At 40.4% G+C, this 17,570-nt stretch overlaps 1 protein-coding gene across 4 annotated transcripts in view; it reads right to left on the bottom strand.

The window, feature by feature from the left end:
- Positions 1 to 17,570, bottom strand: part of MYO1B (myosin IB) — a 199,171-nt gene that overhangs the window by 85,147 nt on the left and 96,454 nt on the right. For all 4 annotated transcript variants that reach the window (XM_019974173.2, XM_019974180.2, XM_070769490.1 and 1 more), the window contains exons 4-5: positions 15,056 to 15,150; positions 799 to 903 (exon numbers count right to left, since the gene is read on the bottom strand). In XM_019974173.2, the coding sequence (XP_019829732.2) occupies positions 799 to 903; positions 15,056 to 15,150 (200 nt within the window). The remainder of the gene's footprint in view (positions 1 to 798; positions 904 to 15,055; positions 15,151 to 17,570) is intronic.

The following is a 17,570-nucleotide window of genomic DNA, read 5'->3' as shown; positions in this document are numbered from 1 at the left end:
CATGTTGGAAGCCCTAACCCCCAGTGTAATGGTATTGGAGATGGGCCTCTAGGAGGTAAACAGATGAGGTTATGAGCCAGCCCCCAACCACCCATCATCCCCCTCCTCCTCCCACATATACACACAAAGAAGAGGTCATGTGAGCACACAGCAGGATGGTAGCTGCTTACCAACCAAGAGGCTTCAGAAGAACACCTACCTTAGCAGCAGGTGATCTTGGACTTTGGAGCCTCCACAAGTGTGAGAAAATAGATTTCTGATGTTTAAGCCACCCAGTTTGTGGTACTTTGTTATGGCAGCCCAAGCTGACTGACCCAGATGGCCAACCAGAGAATAAAGTCAAGTTTAGGCTTTCTTTAACCCTTAGAAACTGGTCCTTAAATGTTTCTCTGACATAGCCTTGGTTTCCTTGACAACAGAAATCACCAGCCATGGGTGTTATTCTGAATAAAATAGCACTGCCCTCACATTACTCTTTTTCACTAAGTTTCTCCCCACTGTCAAGTCAAATGCAAATAGCAATTGATTAATATTAAGCAAAATTTAAGTAATTCAAACAAAAACTGAGAGGGAAAAAAGTGACTGCAAGTGGGAGAGCTCCTTTAGTCAAGGAAAGTGTTCCCTCCTTCAAGTTCATGCAGCCCCGAGTTCCTATGGCATGCTACCTTGCTCAGCAGGTCTGGGCCTAACTCTCCTCTTCCCTCTGCCCTCCTAGGCTACCTCCAGGTGCCTGAAGTGCCCTGAAAACTGGACTGACTGTTCAAGTCACACTGAACCAATATACATCCCAAATCCTACCTTCCAGAACTGGGTTGGACTGTAAAAGCTGTTCTTTGACTTGATTAACTTCTGCTCCTTTTCCACAAACAGCTGCCACGTAGGACATAACAAGCTTGCTGGCCTCTGTGGATGAAAACAAGCCATATTAATAAATTAAACCGATAAAAATTTTTTTTTTTTAATTTTGGGGTGAAGAGATCTGGGCGAGAATATGCACTAATAGTGTTTTCAAAAGCCTGCACTTCCTGGGAGCAAAGAATGTTTTGGAAATCTTTTAAAATATTCATGCTTTCTATTCAGATATATCACTGATTTAGGTGTAACAGAAACTGTGCTTAAAGGTTATCACTGAGTTGCTAAAAAATTGGCTGAGTAAACATAGCCAACAAGATCTCAGGACTATATTCTTAAAGCAATTGTTTCTTAAAAAACTAAAAATAGAGCTACCACATATAATCCAGCAATTCCACTCCTGGGCATATATCCAGAAAAAAACCGTAATTCACACTAGTATGAATAAAACAGATAAACAACAAGGACCTACGGTATAGCATGGGGACCTATATTCAATATTTTATAATAACCTGTATGGGAAAAAAAATCTTAAAAGAATTGTGTGTGTATAAATATATACCTATAACTAAATCACTTTGCTATAGTCCTGAAACACATTGTAAATCAAGTATACCTCAATAAAAAATTAATTTTTAAAAGCAATTGTTTATATACAATTACTATATTATACACAGGTGATTCAAGTCAAAATGAACTTGATAACCTGAGTGTCTTTACCAAATGTATTTTTACAGTTTACAAGAACTGCCTCTCCTCAAAAATACTTTCTACATCAAATTGGCCTGCTTACAATCAGATTAATTACTCTTCAAATCAATTAAAAATCTAAGCAGCTAATCTTAAGGATTTGAATACAAGAAATGCAGACCTTCCAGGGAACCTTTTAGTTACTTTCATAGACTTCACTAGGAGAAAGTTCTCTGCTAAAAGACGCAGGCCACCAGAGGCATGCAAAGAACTCTTTGCTCAAACTGGTGCTTTTGCTTTGCATGAGTGCTCAGTTGTGTCCCACTCTTTGTGACCCCATGGACTGTAGCCCACCCAGGCTCCTCTGTCCATGGAATTCTCCAGGCAAGAAACTGGAGTGGGTTGCCATTTCCTCCTCTAGAGGATCTTCCCAATCCAGGGGTCAAACCCACATCTCCTGCATCTCCTACAATGGCAGGCAGATTCTTTCTCACTGAGCCACGTGGGAAGCCCAGCTGAAACTGGTAAGGTGGGCCAAATCTGGTTTTATCCTTCCCCAATCAATACATGTTTCTTCACAGCATCTACTTCCAAAAAACTGATCCTTTTAATATTGTTCCAAGGAATGGTAATAGATGTTAAGGGAAAATGAAGTCCAAAGTCAAACGAATTTGGGGCCACAGTGAGTTAGGTTAAGTGAAACAGGTTTCCTTATTACATGGCTTCTTAGAGGAGCATGTGCATTGTGGAAGTCTGGAAAAAGATCAAGAACGCACCATTTCCCAAATTTATTTGCTATCAAATTTCTTTCGAACTGTCCCAGTTCTAATGTTCCATAATCAGGATCTGGTAAACACTCAACCAGTAAATGTCAGCAAAATAACACAAGGACCCACATTCGGGCAGTCAAGAAGAAAAACCAATCTCCCCAAATCTTACTTTCTTGCAAGTTCTTTGCTCTGGTGCCACTGTCGGAGGGCAGGAGAGCCTTCCCCAGGTGTGAGTGGCAGGACCCCTACCTACGGGTGTAAGGGGATCAATCTTAATACTGCCCTTTCTCATGAGGACATACACAGGTAACTTCCAGCCCATTTCCCACATCTGTATGTGAAGAAATGAATGACTGGAATATGACCTTGAGTGTATTGCCCAACACGTGCTTCAGGGCCTACACACAAACCCAAAGCATCAACTAGTAACAGGAGCCACAGAGCACCAGGAATCCACGCAGGTCTCACAGAGTCCTCAAGGGAGTGCTAGCAGATACAGTGCTGAGGAAGCAGACGATCTCATTGGAGCCCTGAGGACGGTGGTGGGAGGCGGGGTACTTCTTCAATGGTTGGAGTTAATGCTAACTCCAATTTGCTTACTGGGTAACGAGAACGAGTCCAAACAGGTTCTCTGGTGGTCTGTGATGGCTGATTTCTGCTGTCTCCTCTTAAAGACTGTAACTGAGAAATATCAGTCTTGCATTTTTGCAATACCCTCCTTCCAGAGGGCACTGTCCCTTAACACACCCTCCATCCTGTCTAGTTCCTGAACCACATTTCCCATTGCACTCAAGGTTTAACTATGTAAAGGCAAGCGAACTGTATGGACACACTTTTGTTGCTCCATCAGGGCAACCTGGCCTCAGTCATGGACAAAAGTTTATATTATTACCTTTCATTTCACTTTTGGGTGCTGCATTTCCCATGCTCACCAGTCCACACTGGAACTCTTCTTCTGTCACTTCAAAATACTTTGTTTCTAGGCTCTCTGGCTTTCAAAGTCAGGTGAGACAGCCCTCCCAGCAAACTCCTGACGCCTTGTGCTATCTGGTCTCCCAACTGTGGGCCAACTCTCCTGAATCGCCCACGCATTCCAACCTTATGGTGTGGCCTCTGAAACCATTCACCTCCAGGCTTGCTTTCTCATCATCCTGTTTACTCAACAGCATTCTTTACTCCCTATCCCCACCTACACTCTCACATGTATTACCTATACTCTTCCTGACTTGAATTTCTGGCCCTCTACTCATTATACTACTAGAAGAATGGAAGCATTTACAGGCAAAAGAACTGCTCCAGGTAGTGGTAAATACACACACAGACATATTTCAGATGGAAAGGTAGGTTTTCTTTTAGGTAAACTAACAAGAAATATTAAAAGTCCAGGCCAGGCTATTTTGCTTATTTCAGTGATTATGAACCTCACTGCAGCAAAACCTCAAACCTCAGATACATGGCTACACCCAGTTCTCTGAAAATCTTGTTCGAGTCCAGGATGGACACCAGGGACAAAGTGCTGTGTGTGTGCCCATGTGTATGGGAGCAGAGGGAGGAAGGGAGATCAACCAGGAACGAGAACTCTTTGGTAGCTGGGGGAATTGATTTGACCTCCCAGAGATCTTTTAATGGCCTGAACGAAATAGTATCAAATTCTCTCGGGGTCAAATCTATTTTAAAAAGGCATCAGTAGCAGATTTTTTGGAACTTGGATTTGACTGACATCATACAGCTGTTAAAACTGTATGTAAACCCACAATATCTACCGAGATATCACAATGAGGTTAACTTAAGTTGAAATTAGGAATCAGTTTTATTAATTTTAAAATCTATTTAAGTAATTCAAATATAATGTTTTAATATACTTCAAAGATCCTTCTAAGTTGTTAATAAGCTTCTATGTTCAGATTCTTAACTATCTTCAGTAATTCTACTACTGGGCTCATTTTAATAAATCATTTTTGGAAGCTGGGATTAAGGGTAATTTTCTCCAAATAAAGCCTCACTGTCTAAAAGAGACTACTCTTATTATTTTTTTTTTCCTGACATAATACTTGATCTTTAACTCAAGTAGCTCACAAGAGAGTCGACTACTTTAGAGAAAATAAGTAAACCTGTAGGACAAGTGGCAAGGTCCACGGTAGTTCAGAGACTGTTTTCCCTATATTTCACCATGCTGGAGACAAGAAATAATAGCTATCTAATGAGACTTTCTGCTTCATTTTCCTTGGCTCTTCAATGCTAAAGTTCAAATACATTTAGATCTTTATTCAAATATTTAGATATTTATCTAAATCAAAACTTTATGTAATCACCTCTATATATGAAAAATATTACATTTCTGAGGAGAATCAAGAATTAAATTATCATCCTCCTCGATACTACAAAGCCCAATTTTTGAATCATGTTAACTATCACAGGAACCAACTAAGCATGACCTTGGCAACCACAATATAAAACAGTAAGCCTTTTCCAAGACAATACTTTTGAGTAAACTGAATGCATTAATCCACTAATCATACTCTCAGGGACAATGTCTTGCATGTTTGCTGTAAAAATATAAAAGGGTTCTATTTAGGACAAAAAAAAAGGGTATTCTTAATATGTACTAGCCATTCAGGTGTGACCTAAATCAAATCCCTTATGATTATACAGTGGAAGTGAGAAATAGATTTAAGGGCCTAGATCTGATAGATAGAGTGCCTGATGAACTATGGAATGAGGTTCGTGACACTGTACAGGAGACAGGGATCAAGACCATTCCCATAGAAAAGAAATGCAAAAAAGCAAAATGGCTGTCTGAGCAGGCCTTACAAATAGCTGTGAAAAGAAGAGAAGCAAAAAGGAAAGATATAAGCATCTGAATGCAGAGTTCCAAAGAATACCAAGAAGAGATAAGAAAGCCTTCCTCAGTGATCAATGCAAAGAAATAGAGGAAAACAACAGAATGGGAAAGACTTGAGATCTCTTCAAGAAAATTAGAGATACCAAGGGAATATTTCATGCAAAGATGGGCTCGAAAAAGGACAGAAATGGTATGGACCTAACAGAAGCAGAAGATATTAAGAAGAGGTGGCAAGAATATACAGAAGAACTGTACAAAAAAGATCTTCAGGACCCAGATAACCATGATGGTGTGATCACTGACCTAGAGCCAGACATCCTGGAATGTGCAGTCAAGTGGGCCTTAGAAAGCATCACTACGAACAAAGCTAGTGGAGGTGAGCTATTTCAGTTGAGCTATTTCGAATCCTGCAAGATGATGCTGTGAAAGTGCTGCACTCAATACGCCACCAAATTTGGAAAACTCAGCTGTGGCCACAGGACTGGAAAAGGTCAGTTTTCATTCCAATCCCAAAGAAAGGCAATGCCAAAGAATGCTCAAACTACTGCACAATTGCACTCATCTCACATGCTAGTAAAGTAATGCTCAAAATTCTCCAAGCCAGGCTTCAGCAATACGTGAACCGTGAACTTCCAGATGTTCAAGCTGGTTTTAGAAAAGGCAGAGGAACCAGAGACCAAATTGCCAACATCCGCTGGATCATGGAAAAAGCAAGAGAGTTCCAGAAAAACATCTATTTCTGCTTTATTGACTATGCCAAAGCCTTTGACTGTGGGGATCACAAACAACTGTGGAAAATTCTGAAGGAGATGGGAATACCAGACCACCTGACATGCCTCTTGAGAAACCTGTATGCAGGTCAGGAAACAACAGTTAGAACTGGACATGGAACAACAGATTGGTTCCAAATAGGAAAAGGAGTACGTCAAGATTGTATATTGTCACCATGCTTATTTAACTTATATGCAGAGTACATCATGTGAAATGCCGGGCTGGAAGAAGCACAAGCTGGAATCAAGATTGCTGGGAGAAATATCAATAACCTCAGATATGCAGATGACACCACCCTTATGGCAGAAAGTGAAGAGGAACTAAAGGGCCTCTTGATGAAAGTGAAAGTGGAGAGTGAAAAAGTTGGCTTAAAGCTCAACATTCAGAAAACTAAGTTCATGGCATCCGGTCCCATCACTTCATGGCAAATAGATGGGGAAACAGTGGAAACAGTAGCTGACTTTATTTTTCTGGGCTCCAAAATCACTGCAGATGGTGACTGCAGCCATGAAATTAAAAGACACTTACTCTTTGGAAGGAAAGTTATGACCAACCTAGACAGCATATTAAAAAGCAGAGACATCACTTCATCAACAAAGGTCCGTCTAGTCAAGGCTATGGTTTTTCCAGTGGTCATGTGTGGATATGAGAGTTGGACTATAAAGAAAGCTGAGTGCCAAAGAATCGATGCTTTTGAACTGTGGTGTTGGAGAAAACTTTTGAGAGTCCCTTGGACTGCAAGGAGGTCCAACCAGTCCATCCTAAAGGAGATTAGTCCTGGGTGTTCATTGGAAGGACTGATGTTGAAGCTGAAACTCCAATCCTTTCGCCACCTCATGCGAAGAGCTGATTCATTGGAAAACACCCCAATGCTGGGAAAGACTGAGGGCAGGAGGAGAAGGGGATGACAGAGGATGAGATGGTTGGATGGCATCACCGACTCAATGGACATGGGTTTGGGTGGACTCCGGGTGTTGGTGATGGACAGGGAGGCCTGGAGTGCTGCAGTTCATGGGGTTGCAAAGAGTCGGACATGACTGAGCAACTGAACTGAACTGAACTACAAGGGAAGACCCATACATGTAAATGAGCAGGCTCCACATGGATTCCATCACTGTGTCAGGGAAGAAAGGTATGAACATAAGCAAGGCTTTCTGAGGATCTTTTTTTTTCAGAACTAATAAATTTATCCAGGAGTTAACAAGTACCCACGCATGCATTAACAGATAGCTAGGTTGGCCAAAAAAATTCATTTGGTTTTTTTCCATAACATCTTATGGAACCCAATATAAGTATCATCGTATGTCACATACACATCATATAAACCCTGTTACATATGTCACATAGCATAGAGATAGCCATACACTTATACACCTAATACTGATATATTTATCTACTTACACACCTCTCTATTTCCTTGGCTAAAGCACCCAAGGTTTTCTAGGGACTGAACAGGTCTGGTAGTTCAGTGACCGAAAGAGTATGACTGCCTATACAAGCAAGCCACGTTTGTATACAGTGAAACAAGGACTCTACAACATTGAAGAACACCCTTTTCAATAGCCCTGAGTCTGCTGTGCTACAAAATAACCCAGCTGCAGCACATCCAAACTGGCCAGACAGGCAGCTGTGAACTGCCCCAATCAAAAGCAAGGGTCTTGCAATGAGAAACACTGCCTCTGCTTTGAGAGGAATCGTGACTGGAAATGTTTGTACTGAAACACAATTAAAAAGAAGCTGCTTTGCCTCTGAAAGTTGGCCACAAAATCTCTGATAATTCATATAAAACACACGAGTCATGAAAGACCTCGCTCACATGAGGAAGAAAGAAAACATAGCTCACGGCATTTTGGCCTTGAGCTTGCTTAGCTCTTCTGTGTCCATGTGGAGATAGTCAGCATTGTAAAACGCTCGTGGATGTTTAGGCTACAAAAAGTCAGTCACATCTCTGTTGCTGACCGAGTCAGAAAACTATCACAGATATAAAGCAGTGCAAGGTCATCTGGGGTTCAGAACCAAGGGTCTTAACGAGCAGGGCAGGCTTCACAACTCTTGTAGCAGATGGCTGCAGAGTTCCTAGAAACTGATGTAACTGTAAAATTAGAAGCCAAATAATTTATAAAGCTTTCTTATATCAGGATCATCTTCTCAGGCCCACAGTTTACTCTGATGTCCTTGGAAAAATGCAGTTATGATGGTTCCCTCATGTTCTGCCTCCCTGCCCCCATCAGTGCTTGAATGGCTCTCCACAAACTATTTGTATTCATGATAGTGAATTGTGAGTTCACTGCCTAGAAATAGTTGGGCACTTTTATGAGGCATGATGAATTTTTTATTTAGCACAGCAGTAATGAATTAAATAGGACCCCAAAGGATTCAAAGAGTTTACACCTCTCCCTGGGAGCTCTCATTATACGACCCTACAGTGTAAGAGTGTCTCCAATGTTTAAGACCAATAACATCATCATCTGCCAAGAGAGGTTTACAACCTCATTAAGTTAATTACTTCTTATAAAATGAGCCCTCTGATACTGCGTGATGGTTCTGTATATGCTATTTAGTAAAAACTCTCACTGAAAAGAGATACTGTATAAGTACAGAGCACATTCCAGGCCCTCAATAAATGTTAGCTCTCTTCTTTCATTCATTAGCTGATACAAAAATGCTAATGACTACATGTACTCAAAAAAAAATTGGTGAATAAGATAACGTGACATTCAAAAAATGGCCTGGCATTCCTCTTCCCCACAAAACTGAAATTAAACCCCCTCTAGAAAAGCCTCAACCACTGTGCTACAATCCCTGTATTATTTTCCATCATTTCATTTTCCCGTAAGTAATCTCTATGAAAAAGAGACATTAAACAACACAAAGTCTCTTTACTCAAAACTATTACCTAATGACAATCAAAACCTTAATGCAATTTGAAACAATTTCTGTGTCACTACTTTCAAAAGGAAAGAAAAGTGGAAAAAGATGGGAATAAGTAAGTAAAACACTAACTGTCTCTATGGAGATGGAGAGGCAGGAGACGCTTTTGGAATCTATAAGTGAAAGGAAGGGTAAAGCAGTCACCAAAGAGTATAGCTGAGTGGATCTTTACAAACAGAGCTCTTAGGAATAGTGCCCACCACCCAGCACCAGGAGTTCTATGTGATGGATAAGTGAAGCCTCACCAGATCTAGGAAGCACAGGAGCTCAAAAACAACACAAATGTTCCAAGTGACTTTTGGACAGCACTACTCAAAGTATGGTTCAAGGACCAGCACTACTCAAAAGCAGATCTGTCCACGAACAGCTATTGGTCTGTCTACACATGAGAATAGACTTTGAGAGAAGTTTTTGTAGCAAGCTGGTACCTTGTCTGTTGAAACTAAAACTTTAAGTTGGGAACCTTTCTATGTCTTCTTGGATTTCTTCTGGTATTTATTGATCAGCAACAGTCTGGGTGAGTGAAGAAGCTGGTGCTTCCCAGTGGAAGGTTTGACAATATGACCAAAGGTGGTACCCTCCTGCAACCTCCTGTGGGAAGCAGCGCCTGTAAACAAAGCTTCCCAGCAGAGGAGGTGGCAATGACCCTGTGAAGCAGGTGTCCATTCTTCAGCTTATGAGGGGTAAAGGGGTGCGAGAAGGACTAAATCTAGGGAAGATGATAGGATTTCAAGCAGTGAATGGGACACTGAAACCAAGAGGACAAGTTATCAAGTAGAAAAATGTCAAGAAAAGAGAAAAATATAGAAAAGAAGAATGAACTCGATGTGCCACTAGATTTCCACTGGAGGAATAAGGTGTTTCTGTTTTTCACAGAAAGAATGAATGTCTACCCCATGAAACAGTAACAGCAACCTCTACTCCATCTCTCAATAAGGAAGGGACACAAGCCCAACCAGGAAACAGAATTCTGCACCAGGAGGAAGCAGGTGGTTTACAACTCTCTGAGAAGGAGGAGGTCATACACTAACATGGCTCATGAGGGGACACATGTTCCAGAGGAGATGAAGAACTGGCCCACGCCAATCAAACCAGTGACCACAACCCACTTCTGATGACTCACGTGGTAACACACTGAAATAATCAGATACTCAAAAAATTATAAAAACATGATGAAGAATGAGTAAAAATCTAAAAGAAAATTAATAGGCTTAGGAATATTTTCATCTCTTCCTCCTTTATGCCTTAAAAAGGAAACAAATGTGAAATGAATAGGCTGGTAGATACCATCAAAATGACTGGGCTGGGGACAGGTGACATGAGACATCATCACCACCAATGACTCTGTCAAGGGACGCAGTTTTTAACTGACCTTGCCACCACTTCCACTGGCCAACCTGGAAACAAACAAAAAGCGGTACTGCTTTTAAGAACTGAATTCTGTTTCACAATGAAAGGAAGGTTAGAGGCAGTGAAAGAGCAAAAACTTTCCTCCCAAGATATCAATATCCTCCTAAAGTTCTTACTGGGAAGAAAGAATCCTAAATAGTGAAAGATTTCACAAATTTCTGAGTGAACAGAGGTAAGAGCCCATACCCAGAGTTCAAATGAATGATCTAAAAAGGGGTGGGAAACTCAATATAATGACTATTTATAATATATACTGACAACACACAGCAAAAAGCAAACCCTTCCATGAATAGTAACACGAGCTGCCACTGGGGTGGGGGAAACATGAGGGGAAGGTACAGAAGCAGGTAGGGGCTAGGTCAAGCAGAATCTTCTGGGTTAGGCTTATATTTTAGTGCAATAAAAACCATTTCGTGAAATGAAAACTTTAAATTAAAAAAATACCTTGAAGCAACAAAAATGGAAAAATACACCAAAACTGATGAGATACAGCAAAAGTAGTTCCAAGAGGAAATTTTATAGCTATAAATGCATACATCAAGAATAAAGAAATATCTCAAATAAACAACCTAATATTATACCTCAAAAAAGTAGAAAAGTAAGAACTAAGCCCAACCTTAGCAGAAGATACAGTTTTTTGAGGAAACAATAAAGATTAGAGCATAAATAAATGAAATAGAGAACAGGAAAGCAACAGAAAATTGAGTTGGTTCTTCAAAAAAATAAACCAAATTGGCAAAACTTTATCTAGACTAACCAAGGAAAAAAAGAGAGTTCTAATAAATAAAATTATAAATGAAAGAGGTATCAACAAATACCACAAAAATAAAGGATCATAAGAGACTACTCTGGACAGTCATATGCCAACAAATTAGACAACCTAGAAGAAATGGATAAGTATCTAGAATTATGACTAGAAAAGCTGAAAAGACCAATTACTATTAGGGAGAGTGAATCAGTAATCAAAAACCCCAAAATAAAAACACCAGAACTGTCTCAAACTCTTGTAAAACAAAGAAGAGGTAACACTTCCAAACTCATTTTAGCAGGCCAACGTTACCCTGATACCAAAGTCAGATAAGGATACTACAAGAAAAGAAAACTACAGGTCAATATCCTTGACAAATGTAAATGTCAAATCCTCAGTAAAATACTAGCAAACTGAATTCAACAGGTTCATACACAATGATCAAGTGGGCTTTGTCCTTGGAATGCAAGGATGATCCAACGTATGCAAATCAATAAACACAACACCTCACAGTTAATACATGTAACACATCTGAATAGAATAAAAGGTTGAGATCATGTGATCATCTCAACAGATCTGGAAAAAGCATGTGACATGCAGTAGAATGAAACCGACAAAACTTAATTACCACTCACAAAAATGAACTCAAACTGGAATTGAAAACTTAAGTGCAAGACCTGCAACTGTGAAACTTCTAAAAGGAAGCAAAGGAGAAAACTCTTATTAGACACTGGTCTTGGCAATGATTTTTTGGATATGACACACAAAGCACAAACAACATAAGCAAAAATAAACAAATGGGATTACATCAGACCGAAAAGCTTCTGCAAAGCAAAAGAAATGATTAGCAAAATGGAAGGCAACATACTAAACGGGAGAAAATATCTGTAAATAATATGACCAACTAGGGGTTAATATCCAAAATACATAAACAGTTCATACAACTCAATCCCTCAAAAAACCCAAATAATCTGATTAAAAAGTGAGGAGAAGACCTGAATAGACATTTTTCCAAATATGAAAAGATACTCAACACCATCAATCACCAGAGAAATTCAAATCAAAACCACAATGAGGTATCACCTCACACCTATCAGAATGGCTAATATATGTATAAAACAAACACATACACACAAAACATAAGTGTTGGAGAGGATGTGGAGAAAAGGGAATCCTTGTGCCACTACTGGTGGGAATGTAAATTGGTACAGCCACTATGGAAAATAGTATGGAGGTTCCTGAAAAATTAAAAAAAAACAAACAACAGAACTACCGTATGATTCAGCAAAACCACTTCTGGGTATATATCCAAAGTAAATAAAATTACTAGGTTGAAAAGAAATCTGTACTCCCATGTTCCATGAAGCATTATTTACAATAGTCAATACCTGGAAACAAAGTAAGTGTCTGTCTATGGATGAATGAATAAAGAAAATGTGTTATATATATACAATTGAATATTGTTCAGCTAAAAAAAAGGAAGGAAATCCTGCCCCTTGTGACAACATGGATGAACTGTGAAGGCATTATACTCACTGAAGTAAGTCAGACAAAGAAAGACAAATACTGTATGATCTTGCTTATACATGGAATCTTTAAAAACAAAAACAAAAAAACCTCATAGAATCAAAGAGTAGATTGTTGGTTTGGGGAAGAAAGGGGAAATGAAGACATGTAGTTAAAAGGTACACACTTCCAGTTATAAGATGCAGTGCTAGGAATCTAATGCATAGCATAGGGTCTAGAGTTAACACTGTATTGTATTCTTACAAGTTGCTAAGAGAGTAGATCTTAAAAGTTCTCACCACATAGACACAGAAGAAGGTAACTCAGAAAAAGAAAAAAATCAAACAGGCCAAGGCTTTGATCCAGTTTTCAGTTTTACAGATCATTCTGGTATCTTTCTGCAGGCAAGCATAAGGGGGAAAGAGACCTGTTAGATATTGCTACAAACAGCCCTCAAAGGAAAAAAAGATTGGTGGCTTGCTCTAACTAGAGTCTCCAGGTGGACACAAAGAAAAGGAGGAAAGAGCTTGGCATGAGATATATTTTAGAGGTAGGGCTGATAGAAAATGGCATTTATGTGGACGATACAGGAAAAGAAAACATCAAGGGTGACTCTAACATCTCTAGCTTGAGAAACTAGGTTGACAGGTGGTCCCATTTGTTGAGATCAGGAAGTTTAGGTAGGAGGATGAAATCAAGAGTTCAGTTTGGGGCATGCTTAGTCTGAGATGTCTCTTAGAGACTCACTTAGACATGACAAGCAGGTACTGGATGTGTAAGCTGGGAGACCAGGTAAGAGGAACTGACTGGCATATACAGTTTAGGAGGCAACTACATAATCTGAGACTCATTGTGACACTCTCTTAACTGATAATACAAATGACTTCAAATAATTAAGTGACTGTCCTGCAGAAGAGCAAGTATACTTATTTGGTAAGGTTCTAGACTACTGAGTAAAGAGGAATACATAGAGGCAGAATTCATCTCTAAGTAAGGAAGAACTTTGTTAGCCAAACCTCTGTGACAAAGTCCATAGGCCACCATACAGAATGGTGAGCCTTCTATCAGATTCTGCTGTTGCTGGGAGGACCCTACAGTAGATGGTCTATATAAGACTATGCTCTCTGTTACCTAAGATTCTCACACGCTGGACCTTCCCCCTCCATTTCTGTCCACCCAGAACCTAGAACCCGCACAACCAAAAGAAACAGTGCACTGTGTGTTCAAAGGCTCTAGGAAGGGAGCTGGACACACTGATCTAATCGTTCTTTCTTCAGCTACTCTAGGGAATAGAGAAGAGGCACTCCTCATGAAAGTGGAGTAGAAACAGATACTTCAGAGCAGGTCAGGAGAAACAGAAATAGATATTTCAAGGCACAGATCTAACTAAGGGCTGATGAACAGAATGGATGCAGTCAGACGACTGAAACATCCACAGGGGATTTTCTTCTTTTGATCATCAGGAAATCAAAGTTATTAATCTGATAACTAATTAGCCAAGCAAAGTGGAAACATTTAAATCCCACTCTGGCAAACAAGTAAAAATTACCAATTAAAAGAGTCTTATCTATAAAACAAGAACATCTTAGAGATGAAACAGTTATGAAAATATCATCCTCCTCTTTCATGGACTCATCAGTTCCATCAAAGAAACCCACTGACAAAAGCAGTCCTAACCTGTCCAAGTTTGACTGACTCAGACAGCACAGCTCTTCTGAACCTTTTCCAGGTAGCTGGGCACCATCTGTAAAAGCACATTCTCACTCAAGACCATCAATCACACAAATCGTTTTTATTAAAAGCACGAGAAACAAAGCATAATCCCTCCATTTGAGGGGTTGTTTTATGGGGAGGTTGCCAACCTGTCTAAAAATACATACAGAAATCTCAATTCTTCAGGCTTCAGAGGAAGACTTATCTTTTTTTCAAATAGTTTTTTAATATTTACTATTATTATTTTTTATTTGGCTGCACTGGGTCTTAGTTGCACCATATGGGATCTTTAGTTGTGACATGTGGGATCAAGTTCCCTGACCAGGGAGCGAACCTGGGCCTCCTGCGTTGGAAGCTTAGAGTCTTAGCCACTGGGGTACCAGGGAAGACCCAGAGGAAGGCTTCTCTGGAGTGAAATCCACCATTTCTTGGGGCCTTCCCTCACATTTAAGCAGAGGTAGGCTTGTGGTTGTGGTCTCCCTAAACTCAAATAATTATTCCTTAGGGAAGAGGTAAGACTTTACAGATTCTGGTGTCTTGGAGGAAAGGTCAAAGACCCTGAAGTACTCAGGAACTACACTAGAGGTCTAGAATCCAGGAATTGACTCCCGCATTGGCTGGAACCCCTTTTGATAGGTGCCTGCTCCTTCACATGAGAGATGAGGCAAGTTCTTCCTGGAAAACATTCCAGGATCCTAACAACTGGCCTTCCTGCAAAGAAGTCCTGTAAGCTTCATGCTAATGAGCCCACTTTGCTGACACCATCCTGTCCATGGTTCACCTTCTTAGAGGAGAAAGTAAGTTGTCAGGTGGTGACCTTACCTGTTTTTCCTGCTCCGCTTTCCCCAGTAATCAGAATACACTGGTCTTTATCTTGATCTCTTAGGGATCTGTATGCTTCATCTGACAGGGCAAAGCTGCACGGGATAATGGAAAAAAAAAAAGTCCTTACAATTCAGCTCATTATTATTCGTTTACCAGATATAACAGGCTCTTTAAGGGCCACTGTTATGTTTCAGATAGAAAACAGAAATATCACATTGTTTTTCTTCAAATTCTTCAAGTAAATAAATAAAGTTATTTATTCTTTGTGGCCCAAGTTATCTTCTCCTATGCATTCCCTATTAACTAAAATGGTATTGATGTACTGTACACCATAAAGATATGCTTTATTTAACCCACACACTATATTTACAGCTTACTTTGTTAAAATCTGGGCAACTAAGAGAACCAAGAAAAAAATTTACAACACATGTCCACAACTGGATAATGTTGCTATTTCCAGGATGATAAACTGGAGTTTCAAAACACTGAGAAAAAAGTTTTTCAAATGTTAGAAAATGTTATCAAATACTAAATAGCTGACACTACCATCACAAAACTAAAAACAGAACTACCACCTTCACAAACAAGACGGTTGAAACTATGAGATCCACCAGTGGAAGGTGGTCCTGTAGGTTGCTATGGTTCTTGCCCAGTCTTGGGCTCCATGATGACAAAGGGCCCCCTATCAAGTAAGCTCTCATGTCGACCTTCCCCTCCGCAAAATCAACTAACAAGGTAAATTCTGACTCCCTCTAGCTAACTGAAGAATAATTTTGACAATATGATGCTGTCTTAAAATAGGTAAAGCTGCTCTTCTAATTCATTTATTTTGAGTCTACCTAATGTGAAGAAAATGCTAGGAATGCAAAGATAATTAAGATTCAGCCCTTCTTTGATGAGTTTTCAGCCAAAAGTAGGGGAGAGATACAAATAGAGAATAGATAAGTGCAAGGGAAAAGATATATGCAAAACATTGCAGAACCAGACAGGGCCCTCAGTAGGGTGAGGATTAGAGTTGGAGTATTTTAAGAGGTGGGAAAAAACAGTCCTAAAGAAGTAATGAGCAAGATAAAGGGCTTTGAGGCAAAAACAAAGGCCAAGATATCCTAGAGGTGGACTAAGGGGTATGAGCAGTTGCATGCTGCTGAAAGGCAAGGCCTGAGGAGAAATGCACTAGAGAGATGAAGTGAAGTTGCTCAGTCATGTCCCATGGACTGTAGCCAACCAGGCTCTTCCGTCCATGGAATTTTCCAGGCAAGAGTACTGGAGTGGGTTGCCATTTCCTTCTCCAGAGGATCTTTCTCACCCAGGGATTGAATCCAGGTCTCCCAACTTGCAGGCAAACACTTTACCATCTGAGCCACCAAGGAAGCCCAGAGAGATGAGCAGACTCCAGATCAGGAGAATGGAGCCACCCAGGGGGACTGTAAGCAGAAGAGGGGCAGGACCAGATAGTAACCAGAGAGTAATTGGAGCTAAAACACCAACATTTACCCTGCACCAGCATGGGCCCCAGGCCCTTCGCATTTAAGGATTCTAAGTCTCACAATGAAACCACTATGAATATATTATTCTGTTTAGTTCAGTTCAGTCGATCAGTCGTGTTCAACTCTTTGCGACCCCATGAACTGCAGCACGCTAGGCCTCCCTGTTCATCACCAACTCCCAGAGTTTACTCAAACTCACGTCCATCGAGTCGGTGATGCCATCCAGCCATCTCATCCTCTGTCGTCCCCTTCTCCTACTGCCCCCAATCCCTCCAGCATCAGAGTCTTTTCCAATGAGTCAACTCTTCACATGAGGTGCCCAAAGTATTGGAGTTTCAGCTTTAGCATCAGTCCTTCCAAAGAAATCCCAGGACTGATCTCCTTCAGAATGGACTGCTTGGATCTGCTTGCAGTCCAAGGGACTCTCAAGAGTCTTCTCCAACACCACAGTTCAAAAGCATCAATTCTTCAGTGCTCAGCTTTCTTCACAGTCCAACTCTCACATCCATACATGCCCAAAGGAAAAACCATAGCCTTGACTGGTTGGACCTTTGTTGGCAAAGTAATGTCTCTGCTTTTGAATATGCTGTCTAGGTTGGTCATAACTTTCCTTCCAAGGAGTAAGCGTCTTTTAATTTCATGGCTGCAATCACCATCTGCAGTGATTTTGGAGCCCCAAAAAATAAAGTCTGACACTGTTTCCACTGTTTCCCCATCTATCTGCCATGAAGTGATGGGAACAGATGCCATGATCTTCGTTTTCTGAATGTTGAGCTTTAAGCCAACTTTTTCACTCTCCACTTTCACTTTCAGCAAGAGGCTTTTGAGTTCCTCTTCACTTTCTGCCATAAGGGTGGTGTCATCTGCATATCTGAGGTTATTGATATTTCTCCTGGCAATCTTGATTCCAGCTTGTTCTTCTTCCAGCCCAGTGTTTTTCATGATGTACTCTGCATAAAAGTTAAATAAGCAGGGTGACAATATACAGCCTTGACGTATTCCTTTTCCTATTTGGAACCAGTCTG

The sequence above is a fragment of the Bos indicus genome, chromosome 2, assembly GCF_029378745.1.
Source record: "Bos indicus isolate NIAB-ARS_2022 breed Sahiwal x Tharparkar chromosome 2, NIAB-ARS_B.indTharparkar_mat_pri_1.0, whole genome shotgun sequence".
Lineage (NCBI taxonomy): Eukaryota > Metazoa > Chordata > Mammalia > Artiodactyla > Bovidae > Bos > Bos indicus.
This window is presented reverse-complemented; position numbering and strand designations above follow the sequence as displayed.